The 19,329-nt window shown below is 36.8% G+C and overlaps 1 protein-coding gene across 2 annotated transcripts in view; it reads right to left on the bottom strand.

Moving 5' to 3' along the window:
- LMBRD1 (LMBR1 domain containing 1) overlaps positions 1–19,329 on the bottom strand; it is a 151,485-nt gene that overhangs the window by 94,679 nt on the left and 37,477 nt on the right. For both annotated transcript variants that reach the window (XM_028846823.2, NM_001194516.2), the window contains 1 exon segment: positions 19,119–19,179. In XM_028846823.2, the coding sequence (XP_028702656.1) occupies positions 19,119–19,179 (61 nt within the window).

Genomic DNA, 19,329 nt, shown 5'->3' with positions numbered 1-19,329 from the left:
TAATTCACAATTGTATAGCAACAAAGAATCACATTCTAATGTATAAGCCTTAGTCCTTCATAACTTTTTAACCTCATTTTTTTCATCTATGAATTAGGGATAAGATTACAACTCTAGAAAATCAAATAATAAAAATGCAAATCCTCTAAGATTTTAAGTCATATTAATAGCAACTATCCTTTACTGACTCTCCATAATATACACAGAACTGTATTATAACCTTCACTTACATTAGCTGATTCGATACTTTTCCCAACAACTTTTCTGCATCTGGCTTCCTTCACTAAGCACAGGGATTGGGATTTTTCCTGTTAACAGATAATATTTTCACCTTTGCAGCTTATACATCTCTGTTGCAACTACTCATCTGTGCTGCTGTAGCAAAGCAGCCATAGACAACACATAAACAAACAGACACAGACAGGTTTATAGAAGCCATGCCATAATTTGCTGACTTGTAACTTAGGTTGCTGAATATATTAATATAGTCCATTGTATGGGCATACTGCATTTTATTTAAACATTCACCAGTTGTTGGACATTTGGATACTTTCCAGTTTGGGACTACTATAAAAACTGCTACTATTAACATCTTTGCCTAGACATTGCATTCATTCCTGTTGGGTAAATTCCTAGGAATGAAACTGCTGGACCATATAGGAAATTCAGTTCAAACTGACAGTGTTTCTGCTGGGGTGGCTGATTAGGTTCTTCTTGGTTCTTATCTTCACTAATCTACATTACAAGTTACAAATGGCTGGGTGTGGTGGCTCATGCCTGTAATCACAGCCCTTTATGTGGCCGAGACAAGAGGATAACTTCAAGTCAGTAGTTCGAGACCAGCCTGGACAACACAGTAGAGACCCTGTCTCCACCAAAAAAAAAAAAAAGAAGTTACAAACTGTTTTTCCAAAACAACCAAACGATATTACCTTCCCAATAGCGGCATTCAAAAATTCTAGTTTCTCTATGTTCATGGCAGCACTCAGGTATTGTCTGTGTTTCTTATTACAGCCTGTTACAGACTGAAATGTTAGTGTCCCTGTAAAATCCATATGTTGAAACCCTAACTCCCAATGTGATAGTATTTGGAGGTGGGGTCTTTGGGAGGTAATTAGGATTAAATGAAGGCACAAGGTGGGATCCCATCATGGGACTGGTGTACTTAGAAGAAGAGGAAGAGAGACTAGAGTTCATTCTCTGTCTCTGCCATGTAAGGACACAGCAAGAAGGTGGCCATCTACAAGCCAGAAAAAGGATCTCCACCAGGGACTGAAATTGTTGACACCTTCATCTTGGACTTCCTAGCCTCCAGAATTGTGAGAAATGTTTATTGATTAGGTCATCCAGTATGTGGTATTTTGCTAGAGAAGCCCAAACTGACTATAAGACAGATTTTGGTACTGGGAAGTGGGCTGCTGTCCTCACACATATCTAAAAATATGGAGGTCACTTTGGAACATGCCACCGGACAATTTTTTTTAAAGCAATGTTATAAAATAGCAAAGAACTTGGGAACTGTATTCTAGTGCTTTGTAGAAAGCAAAGTTTGCCAGTGATGAAACTGAATATTTAGCTAAGGAGATTCCTAAGCAAATGTTGAAAAAGTGGTTTGATTCCTCTTGACTGCTTAGAGTAAAATGAAAAAAAAAAAGGAATTGTTAAGCAAAATGAGCCAGAACTTGAAGATCTGGAAAATTCTCAGCCTATCTACATTGCAAAAAAAATGGAAAAGCTTATTTTTAAGAGAACACTAAGGGTGTATTTGATAAACAGATAAGTGAAGATACGAACCAAGAAGAACCTAATCAGCCATCCCAGCAGAAACGCTGACAGTTTGAACTGAAGGGGAAGAAGATGGGATGAAATGAAGGAAGGCTGATAGGCTTCTTGGATCCTACAGGACCAGATCACAAAGTTGTTTGGCTATAAAAATGTACTATTCTGCAAGGCAAAAAAAGAAATGTCCCCAAAGGTGATTAAGAGATCAAGGCCGCATCCTCATTTCAAAAGGGGTGTGAGGGGATTGTTTAGGTTTCAACATGCCAGAGAATAGCTGCCTTGAAGCCTTGTGGGTACAACTCCTACCCAGCAGAGCCTTGAGGTTTAACCCTGCTCAGCAGAATGGTAGAAGCAGGGCCATCACCACAGTGAGTCCTGAAGGCATTGCGTCAAACCAAAGAGGACTATTCTTGAACTATCTTAAAATTCTAATAGTATCTGCATTGCTAGGTTTTTTACTTTATTGAAACCCTTTTTTCCTTCTGAATTTTCCCTTAGAATGTCTATCCTATACCTGTACTGCCATTATATTTTAAAAGCAAATAACTTATCTGGTTTTAGAGGTTCACAGTCAGAGAAGAATTATGACTCAGGATAAATTTTATTTGTGGTCACACACATACCTGATTTAGAAAATATTTAGACGAGACTTTGTACTTCAGAGTTGATGCTGCAACAACTTAAGGCTCTTGGGGCTGTTAGGATGGAATAAAAGTATTTTGCATAGGAAATGGACATGAATTCTGGGCTGCCAAGAGTGGAATGTTATGCAGTAAGTTTGTCCCCCCCAAATTCGTATGTTGAAGCCCTAACCCCAATGTGATAGTACTTGGAGATGGGGCCTTTGGAGGTAATTTAGATTCAGATGAAGGCATAATCTTGGGGCCCCTATGATGGCATTAGTGTCCTTGTAAGAAGAGAAAGAGACCAGAGTACATGCACTTGATCATCACCTCACACTCTCTATGCCATGTGAGGACACTGTGAGGAGGTAGCTAGCTAGTTATAAACATGGAAGAAGGCCTTCATTACAAACCAAATCTGCCGGCTCCAGAACTATGATAAATACATGTTCGTTAAGACTCCCAGTCTATATTTTGTTACAGCAGCCTTAACTAATAAGACAGCATTCTAGTTGATATGCTAGTATATCTCATTGAAAACATAAATTTACATTTCCCTAATCATTAATGATGTTGAAGATCTTTCTATGGGTTTGTAAGCCATTCATAAATCTTCTCTGGTGAAATGCCTATTCAAATATTTTGCTTATTTTTTAACTGAATGGTTTTATTAATGATTGGTAAGATACATTCTGAATATAAGCCCTTTATGGTTTATACATGATTTACAAATATGTTTGGTTTGTCTGTGGCTTATATTTATTTTTGTTTTAATTGTGTCTTTTGAAAGACAAAGATTTAATATTGATGAAGTACAACTTATTAAGGTTTCTCCTATGAATCATGCTTTTGGGGCCATAACTAAGAACCCTTTCTCTAAAAGGTCACCAAGGTTATATCCCTTATTTTCTTTTTTTTTTTTTTTTTAATTTGAGATGGAGTCTTGCTCTGTGACCCAGGCTGGAGTGCAATGGCATGATCTTGGCTTACTGCAACCTCCACCTCCTGGGTTCAAGAGATTCTCCTGCCTCAGCCTCCCCATGTAGCTGGGATTACAGGAGCCTGCCACCATGCCCAATAAATTTTTGTATTTTTAGTAGAGACAGGGTTTCACCATGTTGGCCAGGCTGGTCTTGAACTCCTGACCTCAAGTGATCTGCCAGCCTCGGCCTCCCCAAGTGCTGGGATTACAGGTGTGAGCCACTATGCCCAGCCTCCCTTAATTTCTTCTAAAAGTATTATACTTAGGTCTATGATTGAATTTTGAGTATGGTATAAGTTAAGGCTCAAAAAAAATCATTTTTTGCATATAATAGTCCAACTTTCCCAGCAAAAATTTTTTAATTGAATGGAATTAAACTAAATTGGCACAGCTGTTGAAAATCAACTATGAATATAAAGGTTTACTTTAGGACTCTGAATTTTATTCCATTGCTCTATACGCCTGACCAACAGCAATACTATAGAGTCTTGTTTATTGAGTTTTTTATTACATTTTGAGATCTGAGGATGTAATTCTCTAATGTCATTTTTCTTTTTCAAAATGTTTTTGGCTACTGTAGATCCTATTGACTTCCACGTAAATTTTAGGATTGGCTTGTCAGTTTTTCAAAAATATTTTTAAAAATCTGTGTGATTTTAATAGAGACTGCATTCAACTTATAGGTCAGTTTGAGAGAAAACTGACATAATTGCATCTTTACAGCATTGTGTTTTCAACTCCATGGATTTAAATCTTTAATTTCTATCAGCAATTTTTCTGTAGTTTTCAGCGCAGAAATCTTATACTTTTTTGTTAAATGTGAAGTATTTTTTTCACCCTTTTTGATGGCTTCTGATTAGAATTGCTTTTATCACTTTATCTGAATTGTCTGTTTCTAGTTTTCATATCAATCTTATACTTGTGATCCTGCTATCCTTACTTACTGGTTGTATTTGTCCATATATAGGTTCCCTAAAATTTTCTACCTATAGAATCTTATATCACCTGTGAAAGTAAGACAGTAATAATTCTTCTTTTCCAGTTTGGATGTATTTACTTAAGTAAATATTTAAATAACTAATAAAAATTAATATTTAAGTAAATTTATTCATTTAATTATGTATATTTATTTATTTATTTAGACTTATCACACTGGCTAAAATCATCAGTACAATGTTAAATAGCAGTGCTGAGAGCAGACATAGGTATCTTGCTCCTAATCTCAGAAGAAAAGTATTCAATCTTTCACCCCTAAGTATAATGTAGCTGTAGGTTTTTCATAGATGTCCTTTGTCAGCTCGGGAAGTTCCCCTCTGTAACTACTTCGCTGATAATTTTTAATCGATGATAGATACTGGAATTTTTTTTGCATCTATTGAGATGATCACTCATTTCTGTACTATGTATGTTAACATGTATGTTAAGTAAATTAATTTCTGGATAGTAAAGCAACCTTACTTTTCCGGGATGAATTCACTTTTGTCATAGTACATAATTCTTTTTCTATGACTCTGGATTCAGTTTCCTAAAATTTTAAGAATTCTGTGTCTATATTCATGAGGTATATTAGTCCATAGTTTCCCTTTCTTGTGATGTCTTTATATGATTTTGGTACGAAGGAAATAATGCCCTCAAGTGAGTTGGGAAGTGTTCCTTCATCCTCTATTTCCTAAAAAGGTTGATAAAGGATTGGTATAATTTCTATTTATGATACATAAATAGAAATTGGTATAATTTCTTATTTAAATATATAATATGTGAAATTCTTCACATATTTCTTATGTGAAGTGCTACTTCTTAAATCAGTTATGGTGATTGATTCAATTGGAAAATTGTCTAGGAATTTATCCACTTCCTCTAATTTGTCGGTTAAAGTTACTCAATATTCCTCTGTAACCCCTTTAATTTCTGCAAAGTTGATAATGCCACTTCTTTCATTCCTTGTTTTGATAATTTATATCCTTTGCCTCTTTCTCTCCCCCTTCCCCGATGCCCAAAGTCTAGCTAAAGATTTGCTGATTTTTATTTTTTTCAAAGAACCTACTTTGGTTTGAATTTTCTTTATTGCTTTTCTGTTTTCTACTTCATTGGTGTCTGCTCTGACCTTTATTTTTCTTCTGTTTGTTTAAAGTTCAGTTTGCTCTTCTTTTTCTGTTTTCCTAAGGTAGAAGTTTAGGCAGCTGAGAATCTTCTTTAACAGAGGGGTTTAAAGCTGCAAATTATCCTCTGAGCTCTGCTTAAGCTATGTCCCATAAATTTCGATATGTTACATTTTTATTTTCATTCTGTTCAAAACATTCTCCAATCTGCCTTGTGATTTCATCTTGATCCATGGGTTATTTAGAAGTATGTGGTTTAAATGCCAAATACTGGTGAATTGCCAAGATTTTTTTCCATTGCTGATTTCTAATTTAATTATATTATGATTGGAAAATGCACTTTGTATGATTTTTAATCCTTTTAAATTTACTGATAATTATTTTATAACCTATTATATAGTCTATACCGAAGAATGTTCTCCGTGTGCTTTAAGTCAATTGTGTTCTGCATCCATTGGGATACAATTTTCTGTATTTGCAAGTTTATCAATATTGTTGTTTACATCTTCTTAACCTTCACTGATTTGCTAATTGTTCTGTCAAAAAACAATTATTTCCTAACCAATAAAGAGTTGGTTACTCAAATTTCCAACTAATATTGTTGAATTATTTATTTCGCTTATCAATTCTGCCCATTTTGAATTTGTGTATTTTAAAGCTCTGTTAATAGGTGCATATATAATTATAATTTTTCTGTCATTTTAATGATTAACCATTTTATAATTATGAAATGTCCTTGTTTGTCTTAAAGTCTATTTTATTTGATATTAATATAGTCATTTCAGCTGTCAGAGTCACTATTTGCATGACACCTTTTTCTAACCTTGTCTTTAACCATTTACTATTTGTCTCTGAATCTAAGGTGTTTCTCTTATAGACAACACATTGACCAATATTCATTTGTTGATCCACTATGACAATCTCATTTGACTGGGGGTATTTAGACTATTTACATATAACAATTATTGATATGGCTGTAATTACATTTGCCATTTTATCCTTTATTATGTCTTTTTTGTTGTTCCAGGCTTCTCCTTTACTACCTTATTTTGTATTAAAAGTTATTTTCTACATTACCAATTCCTGACTTACTTTATAGATATTTATAGATATATAAAATAAGTATATTTTTGAGTCATTTTCTTAGTGATTGCTATGGGGATTACACTACATGCCTTAATTTATCACAACTTACCTTCAATTAGTATTCACACAATACAGGCAAAATATATTTTTTTAAAAAACTTGCTCCAAAATAGCTCTAATACTTCTTTTTCTTTGTGCCATTCTCATCACATATTTTATGTCTATATATTATAAACCCTAAACCGAGCATTTACTGTGCTATAATTATTGCTTTATACAATCTTAAATCTTTTACAAAGGTAAGAAAAGGAAAAAAATATAGTGCCTTTATATTAAACATTAACCATTATAATTTCTGATTTATTTCTTCCTATGAATTTGGTTTACTGCCTAGTGTCATTTCCTTTTATCCTTAAAGACTTACTTTAGCATTCTTGTAAGAAAGGGTTTCTTGTAATGAATTTTCTCAGGTTTTATCTTTGAATGTCCTATTCCACCTTCATTTTTAGAGGATTTTAGAGGACACAGAAATCTTTATTTTTTTTCTCTTTTCATTTTAGTGCCCTCTGGAGTCCACTACTTCACATTAGAAGTTAGTCACTAATCATAAAGATGCGGTCATGTAACTTTTTGGCTACTTTTAAATTTTACTCTTTGTCTTTGGCTTTTAATAATTTAACAATGGTTTGTCCAGGTCTGTATCTCTGCTTTTTCCTACTTGGGCTTCACTGAGCTTCTTAGATGGGTAGATTGCTTTTTGGCCATGATTTCTTCAAACCTTTTTTCCTGCCCTCTTCTTTCTCTTTTCATCCTGAGATTCCCATCACACATACACAGGTAAACTTGACGCTGACCCACAGATCTCTGTGGCTTTATTGATTTCTCTTTAATCTTCTTTCCTCTCTGATCTTCAGATTAGATCATCTACCTTTGAAATTCTACTGATTCTTTATTCTGTCATATCAAACCTCTGGTAAGACCCTCTAGTAAATTTTTCACAGCAGTTACTATATTCTTCAATCTCAGAATTTTCATTTTGTTGTTTTTCAAATCATTTCTATCTCCTTTTTGAGCATCTCTATTTGTCACACTTTCTTTTCATTCTTAGTTTACTTTGCTGCTTTGAACTGATTTACAATAGCTGCTTTAAGTCTTTGCTAAATCTAACGTCTAGAAATACTGTTTCCACTATATGCTGTTTTCCTTAGCATTGTTCATGTTTTCCTATTTCTTTGCATATTTTATAATTTTATTGAAACTGGACATGTTAGACAATACGTTGTAGCAACTCTGTATTGTGCTTTTTGCTCCTGAAGGTTGCCTCTTTAATTTCTTTGTTCACTTATTTGGCAGGGTTAAGTCTGTAAAATCTGTTTTCCACATAGTATGTAACTGATGATGTCTCTATTTTTTTTTAACTACGTTTTTAGGTTTTTTTTTTTAATTGTTATCCCAGCTCAAAAAAAATATTTATTTAAATTACTGTTTTTAAGCCTGGCTCCCTAGGGATTGTTCCTGTGTCTATATAGCTTAATAATCAGACAATAACCAGAAAGAAACTTTGCTCAAACTCAAGCCAGTGAGGCTTTCAGCCCTTGCCAATGAACCTGCATATTGGTAGGAGAGTGTATTCAAAGTTCAGCCCAATTGTCTCTGGCTTTTCCTTTCCGGTCTCCTACGCACATGTGTAGAGCCTCTAAGGCAGCCAGGAGTACATGATGAGGTTGGACCCTCTCCAGTCTCCAATACACATGTATGCAGCTGCAGCCAGACATATGCTTGTCCCAATTATGACCACAATCCCATATAGTAGAATCCTGGATCCTCTCCACTCACCTGATTCCAAGATTGTCACTTCCATAAACAATAGCACTAGAAGTGAGCACCACCCACCTGAGTGAGTCCCCTTCTGATAGAGCAGTACAGCTGTAAGTCCTCCCTGGACCCACCCTGCCCTGACAGATCTTCTGCAATTACCAAGCTGGAAGTTGGGGGTAGGGAAATATAACAGCCCTAGGCTGAAATACAAGAAACTACCACTGTCTCTTAGCAGTTTTTAAGCATAAACACTTCTCAGACTGTTGTATGTTTTTCATTGATTGCTAAAGTACTGAAGTTGTTGTTTTCTGTTCAGTTTTGTCCAACTTCATATTTGTTTTCTGGTGAGAGAATCTGCCAATTTTCCTACTTGGCCATGGCTGAAATCCCACCCCACTCACTCAATCTTAACAACACGGAAGTACACATTATTCTCTCTCTCAAGTGAGTTTCCCTAAATTACAGAAAATAAAAAATTTATTAATTTCACAAATATTTGAGCACCTACTATGTGCCAATATCTGTTCTTTGTGCTTAAATTACATCAAGGACCAAAAGAGATAAAGATTCTTGCCTTAGCACAGTATAAATTCTAGCAAGGGGATACAAACAATAAACATAACTAAATTATGTAATGCATCAGAATGTGATTAAAGGCTGTAAAGAAAAAAATTAGGTTAAATGAGCCAGAGATGGAAGGTAGGCCACATTCACAGGTAACACATAACCAAAGATTTAAAGGCAAAAGGAGTTAAATTAGTCAAGTAAATAACTAAAAGAAAAGCATTCTAGGCAAAGGGAACATAAAGCAAAGGGTCTAATGTAGGAGTGAAACTGAAATGTTCAAGGAACATTAATATAACAGTGATGGAGAGATGTACTAGATATCCATTACCATGTAACAGGCTACTCAAAACTTAGTGGTTTAAAACTATATTTATTATCACAGATTCTGTGAGTCAAGAACATGAGCACAGTTTAGCTGGGTCGCCAAGCTCAGAATTTCTCCCAAGGCTGCAATCAAGATGTTAGCCAATGCAGCAGTTATCCCAAGGCTTGACTGGGGAAGAACCTGCTTCCAGGTTCACTCACTGAGTTTTCGGCAGGATTCAGTTCCTCACTAGCTGTTGGCTGGAGGCTGCTATCAGTTCCTTGCTATGTGGGCCTCTCCATAAGGCAGTACACAAAGTGGCAGCTTGCTTAATATGAGCATGCCAGAGAAAAAGAGAAAAGGAGTACAAGCAAGACAAAGTCACTGTCTTCTACCTAATCTCAGAAGTGACATCCTATCAGCATCATTTTAGCCACATTCTCTTTGGCAGACGCAAATTTCTAGGTCCAGCACACACTCAAAAGGAGGGAATTACATAAGGGCATGAATATTAGGAGGTGGACAGCATTGTGGGCCATCATGAGACTTTGCCTAGCACTGCAAAATAGTAGATGAGGACAAAGAAGTTTGTGGGGCGGAGAAGAATGTCAGATCACATAAGGTTCTGCAGGCTTCAGTAATGACTTTGTCATTTCCTGTGAATTACATGGGAAGCTACTTCGGGGTTTTGAGCAGATAAGGAACAGAAGTGTCATATTTTTAAAGAATCACTCTGACTGTTATATTATGAATAAAACAAGGGTAGAAAAGACAGGCTTCTGTGATAACCCCAAAACAGACAATGGTGTCTTAGGATTATAGCCAGAAAAAAAAGGTAGTGAGAAGTGGTCAGATTCTATATAAATTTTGAAAATCAGGCACAAGGGAATTTCCTGCCATATTTGACACAAAATGTGAAAAAGTAAAGATTCAAGGATGACTCCAAGGTTTTCAGCCTAAGAAACTCTATCCTTCTTGTTGCTATCCACTACAAGAAAAAAAAAAACACTACTGTATGACAGATTAAAGGTCAGTTGCTTTAGAAATGTTCAATTTGAGATGTCTTTGATTTTCTGGTAGAGAGTTCCGTAACAGTTGGACATAGGATTGTGATGTTCCAGAGAGGTCTGCACAAAGATTCAAAACTGGGAATTGGGCATAAAGGTGGTATTTAGAAGGAAGCAATGGTATAAAATCACCAAAGGATTAACTGAAACAGAGAACAGGTTCAAGGATTAACCCCTGGCACATACAAATATTTTAAAAGGTCAGAAAAAAGAGAAAGAACCAGCAAAGGAAACTCAAAAGGCATAACCAAGAACATAAGAAGAAAAACCAAGAACATATGTCTCAATCTCCAAACTCTGGAGTGTGAAGGAAGGTTTATGATATTAATGTGACAAATCAGCAGTTCATTTAGAGACAAAAAGTACAAGTCACACTAGTTATAAGTCCAAGAGATCACTTGCTTTCTTAGTATTTCCAACTGGAAACAAATTCTTAGGCTACTAGGTCTCTAGAGATTACCTAGATAATCTCTTGAGCAAACTTAACCAGAAACCACTTAGAAAACATCCCCTATAATTAAGAATACTTTCTTTTAAAAAGGGGGAAAAGGGGCAGGAGACAGGAGACAACTGTATCTTATAAAACAAGATTGTATAAAAAGGATTTTGAATCAAACAAATCTCAAAATTAGTCTCAGTCTATCTTGTCTGGAAAAGTACTGAAATATTATTAGAGATGTTTTCAAAACAATAGTGTCAAGAAAATTGAAACTTGATGAGATACTAGCCAGTTCTTTCAATATTAACTTTCCTATATCATTGCACTAACAGAGAAAATTTCTCTTGTTCTCTTACCTGATTTGAATAAACAGCAGTGAATAACACCTATTTAGCACTAATCACATGTCACACTCCTAACATTATGAAGTAGGTACTCCTTTATCACCATTTCACAGGTGGAGAAATCACAAAGAAGTCAAATGACTTCAAAGGTCCCATGTACTCTTCTCAAGTTAGATTCTAGGTGTTGTAAACCCTACTATGATTTGAATGTGTCCCTCAAAGCTCACGATCACTACCCAATATGGTAGTTTTGGGAGGTAGGGCCTAACGGTGTTTGGGTAGCAAGGGGGGCCGCTCATGAGTGGATTAATGTCATTATCATCTGAGTGGGTTCATTATAAAAGGATGTGTGCGCCCTCCTCCGTTGCCCTTCTGCCATGGGATGACAGCAGGAAGGCCCTTACCATATGCCAGTTCCTTCATCTTGAACTTCCCAGCCTCCAGAACTATGAACTAATAAATTTCTGTTCCTTACAAATTACCAAGTTTTGAGTATTCTATTTTAACAGCACAAAACACACTAAGATAAACCTAAGTTCAAAATACATAAAAAAGTTTCCAGATACAAATTATCAGCACCTAATCAACAGGGAATGAAGAGAAACTTCCAAAAAACTCTCTTAGGTGCTCTAAATGTCTGGCATAGAAACTGGAACTGAAAAGCTTCCCAATCCATCTTATTCTCCCTTAGTTCCATAACTTAACTCATTTTGTATACACTTTGACTCACTCCAATTTTTACTACAAAATTGTTTAACAGCCAAACAAAAATTTATTAAACACGTAATAAACTGGGATTTTTTACTATGAACATCCCTACAGTGAAAAACAATGCAGTAAAAATCTTTTAAATGTACATACATAATATCTTCTTAACAGCTGCATTTGAAAAAACCAAGTATTGTCAACAACCCCATTTTTCATCCACACTAGCATGGATAAACAAACTACAGTATGTTAATATAGTAATAAGAATCAACAGAGTACTGTTGCCTACATCAATATAAATGTTTCAAATATAGATGTTATGCACTAAAGAAGCCAAACACAAAACACTAGGAACTATATGATTCAATTTACATCCACACACAAGATGATAGCCTGAAAACCAGTGTCAAGAGAAGAAAGTCTATGTGGGTTATATGGTTTGGCTCTGTGTCCCTACTTAAATCTCATCTTGAACTGTAATAATCCCCATGTGTCATGGGAGGGACCTCGTGGAAGGTAATGGAATCATGGGGACGGGTATTTCCCACGCTGTTCTCATGACAGTGAATAAATCTCACAAGATCTGATGGTTTTATACAAATGGGAGTTCCCCTGCACACACTCTTGCCTGCCACCATGTAAGACGTAACTGTGCTCCTCCTCACCTTCCACCATGACTATGAAGCCTCCCCAGCCACGTGGAACTGTGAGTCCATTAAACCTCTTTGTCTTTATAAATTACCCTGTCTTGGGTATGTCTTTATTAGCAGTGGGAGAACAGGCTAATACCATGAGGAATTGATAGGCCAACTACAGAAGAGCTGAACAAAAATAGCCTCAAATATTTCCTGCTTAGGGTTTGGGATAGTTTTAATTCATTTACCCTCTGCCTTTCATTAATTTCTTTTAAAGGAATTTCCTTTTACTTAATGTTTTTTCTCACTTCTTATTTTTGCATGTATGCAGTGGTTGTAGAAATAGGGAGAGCCCAAATATAAAGATAAAAATAAATTTGAAATAAAAACAATTTAGATAAAAGGCTAAAACACAGACAATATAAGGGATAAAAGGACTGCATAGCAGGCTTAAATATGAAATTAAACAGAACTCAGATGTCACTGCTAAGCCTGCATAGCAGGTCTAAATGCAAAATTAAACAAAACCCAGAACTAAAAAGTCACACGAGGGTAGTTTTATAAAAGAAAATAGTAGGCTGAGTGTGGTGGCTTATGCCTGTAATCCCAACACTTTGAGAGGCCGAGGTGGGAGGACTGCTTGAGCCCAAGGAGTTCAAGGTTACAATGAGCTATGATCACACCACCACACTCCAGCCCAAAATACGTGAGACCCTTTATCTATCTATCAAGATAAGAAAGAAAGAAAGAAAGAAAGAAAGAAAGAAAGAAAGAAAGAAAGAAAGAAAGAAAGAAAGAAAGAAAGAAAGAAAGAAAGAAAGAAGAAAGAAAGAAAGAAAAAAAAAGATTGAAGATAAAGATGAAAAACTAAATAAAACATTCAAAAGAAATAAAAGGTACAAATCCTTAAAGTTTCTGGGGTGGGCATAACCTTCCCAGATGAGGGAGTTTCCTGATCAGAGAATCCTTAGGTGTGCAGGGAACAGCATGGAAATGAACAACTTCACCCTCTCACGCTTCAACAATCTCCAGAAAACTGTATCTGCTTTGTAAGTAGCTTCAGTTAACTGAGGATTATTAATAACTAACCAACAGCTGGGGAGTGTTCACAAGAAGCAGCAGCAGGCAGCCTGATTTCTGCCAGCTTCTCAGAACAAAACACCCCAAATTCCATTAATATAACAGAAGATCCTAAAAAATGTGGTTTCCAGACCCCAGGATTTGCAGAGATCCTTTCAGGGTATTCACAACATCGAAACTATTTACGTAATGATACTAAGATGTTATGTGCCTTTCCACTATGTTTACAGTTAAACTAATGGTGCAAAACCTACAGTGGATAAAACTGCTGCCCCTTTACAGGAATCAAGATAGTAGACTCAAATTATGCTAGCAGTCATTGTATTCTTCAGGGAGGAGGGAGATTTGAGCCTTTTATTCACAAAAGTCCCTTTTGAAGCAGTAAAAATTCTAGTGTCCATATTTGCATATATTTCCTTTCAATATTCTGTTTGACAGGAAATACACATAAACCATGCTGTACTTGTGTCTCACACTATCTCAATTTTGTTTGCGCTCTTTGAGTTGTGAGCTACACTAGCCACTTTTTTTCAAAGAACATCACTTTTACTTGAAAGAACTGACAGACTGACAGATAAGCAGTGGTTATCCAGACTTGAGTATCAGACAGGCTTTCTCAAAAATGACAGTGAGACTGTCACTCCAAAGGAAATAAGTGACAGTATTTGTTACCAATGATAAAACTGAAGCTTTCAAGAGAAAATTAGAATGTTGGAAAACTTGAATCTATCTTTGAGTTTTACAGCTTCTCAATACATACTTTTCTGATAAGAATAATGGCGATATTAACAAATGTGGTTTTTTCAATGTATAATGATATGTGTCAACACTCAGAAGACCTACACTATTCACTGAAGAAGTATTTTCCAAATGAATAAGGCATAATGTCAACTGTCTTATTCGGCATTTGACAAATGGACAAAAGATCCATTCAAAGTACAAATGGGTCAATAGATTTCAACGTCATGGAGTATGAAAAAGCAGTGAGACTATACATTTGAATCAGTAGTTTGAAAGTAGTTAACATTCCTAAACAATTCCATTGAGGAAGATGACTAAAACTTCTTCAGAAGTTTTAAGAGTTTACCTTTTTGATCAGTTTCTCTTCTATGGAAAACTAGCATCTAAACTAGCACCTAAGAAAACTTAGAAAAAACCCTGCATTAGTAACTCTATGAAGGAAAATATGTACACAGCTTACTCTAAGTTATCATGAATTAAGCATCTACACATTAATCTTAATACTCTAGAAAAGAGATTATCACATGATCTGTTGACAGAAAGCTCTTCTTTTGGAAACACACATGGAACCCAAACATAAAAGACAATTAAAGCATAAGCAGGTCCCATGGAGTCAATGTTTAGCCTCCTTATCCCTCAAACCTTTATCTCATTGCACATGCACATGAGACACCTTTAGAAAAGCCACTGACTTAGGCCACTGGTTTCTAAACTTGGCTGTGCTAAAATCAGAATCAGCACCATTAACTTTTCAGTAATAGATTCACAGGCTGCCTATCACAACAAAGTATATCAGAATCTCTCTGGATACAATCTACCATTCCGTATTACTTAAAATGTCCCCAGTGGGCAGGCACAGTGGCTCACGCCTGTTATCCCAGCACTTTGAGGCAGGTAGGTCACTTGAGGTCAGGAGTTCAAGACCAGCCTGAGCAACATGGCAAAACCCCATCTCTACTAAAAATACAAAAGTTAACTGGGCATGGTGGCGAACGCCTGTAATCCCAGCTACTCAGGAGGCTGAGGCAAGAGAATCACTTGAACCCAGGAGGCGAAGGTTGCAGTGAGCCGAAACTGTGCCACTGCACTCCAGCCTGGACCACAGAGGGACACTCCATCTCAAAAAAAAAAAAAAAAAAAAAAAAAAATGCCGGGCGCGGTGGCACATGCCTGTAATCCCAGCACTCTGGGAGGTCGTGATGGGCGGATCACGAGGTCAGGAGATTGAGACCATCCTGGCTAACACGGGGTGAAACCCTGTCTCTACTAAAAAAATACAAAAAAACTAGCCAGGCGAGGTGGCGGGTGCCTGTAGTCCCAGCTACTCGGGAGGCTGAGGCAGGAGAATGGCGTGAACCTGGGAGGCGGAGCTTGCAGTGAGCTGAGATCCGGCCCCTGCACTCCAGCCTGGGCGACAGAGTGAGACTCCGTCTCAAAAAAAAAAAAAAAAAAAAAAAAAAGGGATCCGGGCAAAATGAATGGCTCACATCTGTAATCCCAGAACTTTGGGAGGCTGAGGCAGGAGGATCACCTGAGATCAGGAGTTCGAGACCAGCCTGGCCAACATGGTGAAACTTCGTCTCTTACTAAAAATACAAAAATTAGCCGGGCATGGTGGCATGTGCCTGTAATCCCAGCTACTAGGGAGGCTGAGGCAGGAGACTCGCATGAACCCAGGAGGCGGAGGTTGCAGTGAACTGAGACTACACCACTGCACTTCAGCAAGACTCTGTTGCCAAAAAAAAAAAAGTCCCCAGATGATTTCTGAAGCTGCTCTTGGGAGGTCAGTGCTGCTAATCATTCTTATAGGTAACATCTCCAGTACTATTTATCAAAAGGCAGCTCACTTAACAGTAAGAAGCTACAGCTGAGGAAATAAGAACCACTTTGGGCTTTGCCATTCACTAACAAAGTGATCTTCAACATCTCTCCACATCAATTTCTTCATCTGTGAAAGGTAGAAAACACACACACACACACACACACACACACACACACACACACACACACACACAAAAGGTAGAGAGGGCATTCATGAAAACTAGTTAAGATGCTGAATGTAAAAGTCATACACAGCGCCTGGCAAGGTTAGATAATGAAAATACACTGATATATTAGGAGGGATAGGAAGGATTAGATGACCTTAGCATCTGACAGAAGAGATGGATAAAAACTGTGTTTTCTATTTGAACTCTGTATAGTTCTCAAAATCCAGGAGAAGACATATTAGATGCTTCCTATTAGGGCAGTTAGATAGTATCTAGCATTTCAAAAGAAATAGCTGAGCTTCAGGATAGTAACTACGTTCGAAGCTGTGGAATCCTTTCAGGCTCCTAGCTGTAGGTCACCTCTGGGTCAGGGCCAAAGGCCTATTAGCCATAGCTGAGATGAAGATGACTAATATTATAACAACAACTATTCATATTATCCAATCAAATTTTCCTGTTTTAATTCCATAGTCATAAAACAAATTTTTCAATTCATAATCTGGCTTTTCAAACAAATTTTTTTCCTAGATCAGTGTCTCAACTATCCTAGTCAAAGCAATTATATTTCTCACTATAACTTAAGTTCTACAGAAAATCAAGCCTTAAGTCCCAAGACATCTACTGTTTGTAATGATTAACTTACCTCCCAGGCATTTAAAATGATACTAAGGGCACATTATCCTTGAGTGGACTGAGGACACACTACCTTTGGGAGGACTAAGAAAAATACTTACTAAAATTCTTTTCTGTAGGTTTAATTCTCTCCATAGAACAAACTGAAAAAGGCTGCATGAATTAACATTCCAGTTTACAAGTCTTTTGTGAACTTAGTTACAAAGGATTAGTCCAATGGCCTCTAGGTTCAATGATAAGAGAGATCGTAGACCTTGACTTCACAAACGTATAAACTGGCTTATGTCATCATATGTTCTAAAGAATGACTATACTTTAGCGTCATACAGGAGACAGACTTCCCCCCTAAAACTCTGTGTAGAGGTAATTTATATTTTATTATACTAAAAAGGCAACATTCTACTTAATATAGCTCCATTTCAAAAATTTTAATAGGTCAAAATTGTGTTTTATTATACTTAATATATTCATCAGAAATATTATATTTTGAAATTTCATAAATTCTTTCTAAAATCTACCTGAAAGAAATAAAATTTCATGGGGCCTACAGATTTTAGATCAGAATAAAGGCAAAAGAGCAAAGCAGCTGAATTAAAACTCAATGGGGCCGGGCCCGGTGGCTCACGCCTGTAATCCCAACACTTTGGGAAGCCAAGGTGGGTGGATCACTAGGTCAGGAGTTCAAGACCAGCCTGGCCAACGTGGTGAAACCCCATCTCTACTAAAAAATACAAAAATTAGCTGGGCGTGATGGTGTGCGCCTGTAATCCCAGCTACTCAGGAGGCTAAGGCAGGAAAATCGCTTGAACCCAGGAGGCAGAGGCTGCGGTGAGCTGAGATTGTGCCACTGCACTCCAGGCTGAGCAACAGGGCGAGACTCAGTCTCAAAAAAAAAAAAAAATTCAATAGAACTCAAAAACATTTCCCCTCCACAGAAACTTTTGTAGATTTTTTTTCAGTTTCCCATTTAATGTCCTACTGAAATCTTATTCAGCATCTTACTTCATTGCTGAAAAAAATGACATCCCTCTCCTAACTCAACAATCACAGTTTTTTTTTAATAAAACACAAGTTTCATGTTTATTCAAAGAAAAAATTTTGGAAACATTTAGCTTTCATATTATAAAGCTTTTATAATCTAATACTGAGAAAGATGTTTGAGGGAGGGAGGGAGGAGGAGCCAAGCAACCATAAGTCCGGGATTAAAATGACTCTGTGGAGAACAATGAAGTTGGCAGGATAAATTCCCCAGAGACTGAAGTCTACTAATGGCAATACTGAGAAAAAATTTTTAGAAAACTGAAATTTAAAACCAAGAAAACGGAGCGGGAAATTGATAATGATAAAAGGAGAGGTGAGATTTAAAGTAACTTGATTTAACCACTACAAAGAAGAGATATAAAGTGAATCTAAGTGAAGCAAAGTAGGTTAAAGAAGTTTCAGGATTTTGAGAATGAATACATATTATTTATTCCTGTTGTAGAAAACAGAAATCTCCTATGTGGTTTCCAAATTAAAAGTTTATATGTAGCTTTATATTGTAGGAATTATTAAGAAATTATTTTAGGCAGATAGAGAGGAAAAGGGTCCTTAAGTTTTCATTTTTTAAAGCATCTCCAGAAAAGTTTCTTCCCTGGCTCTTAGAGACAGGCCGGCACCCTTTGACATGCAAATGCAGGCCACTAGAAACTGGATCTACCCAAACCTGGCAATACCCGCACTCTTCTTCTTGCCGTTGCCCCACATGTTCCTGGCTACACGGCTGCCCCCACATATCCCCACCTGTGTAGAACATCATGGCGCCCTGTATTTGCATATTAACAGGCTAGGGTGGGAGGGCCCGTTTTTTTTTTTTTTTTTTTTTTGCAGGCTATGTGAATGACATGCCTGGTCAAACCAATCCCCTGAGCCCTATGCAAATCAAACACTGACTCCTCCAGCCTCTTCATATACCTGACTGGTATCCATGGCAGGTGGGGTTCCCTCTCTTAGCTTTGAAGTCGCCTCCCTCTGTCTCTGCACAGGAGAGTTTCTTCTTTCTTTCTTCCCCTTTCTTTCTTGACTATTAAACGCCCTGCTCCTTAAAACTGCTCCACATGTGTCCATGTCGGTTTTTTTCTAATTCGACCCAAGAGGAAGAACCTGGGGTTCTCCACCCATCGGAGCCGTATCAATATTTTGGTTAGCAGTCCCAATAGGAAAAGAAACTGAAAAATACTTACTATAGTAACCATATAATACAGTGTCTTCAATCTGTCTGCTGACATTAGCATTAGCCCAGTCCTAGGATAAAAGGAAACAATAGAAATATTAATGAAACATCCATTTGCCTAACAATTAAGAGTTAGGTTTTAATACAACTGAATATCACTTCCAAAATCTATCCACTCAAATAAAAACAATCTATGCCTTCAATAAGTGAGAGACAGACAA

The sequence above is a fragment of the Macaca mulatta genome, chromosome 4, assembly GCF_049350105.2.
Source record: "Macaca mulatta isolate MMU2019108-1 chromosome 4, T2T-MMU8v2.0, whole genome shotgun sequence".
Classification (NCBI taxonomy): Eukaryota; Metazoa; Chordata; class Mammalia; order Primates; family Cercopithecidae; genus Macaca; species Macaca mulatta.
Note: the sequence above shows the minus strand (reverse complement) of the source record. Positions and strands in the feature narration are given on the sequence as shown.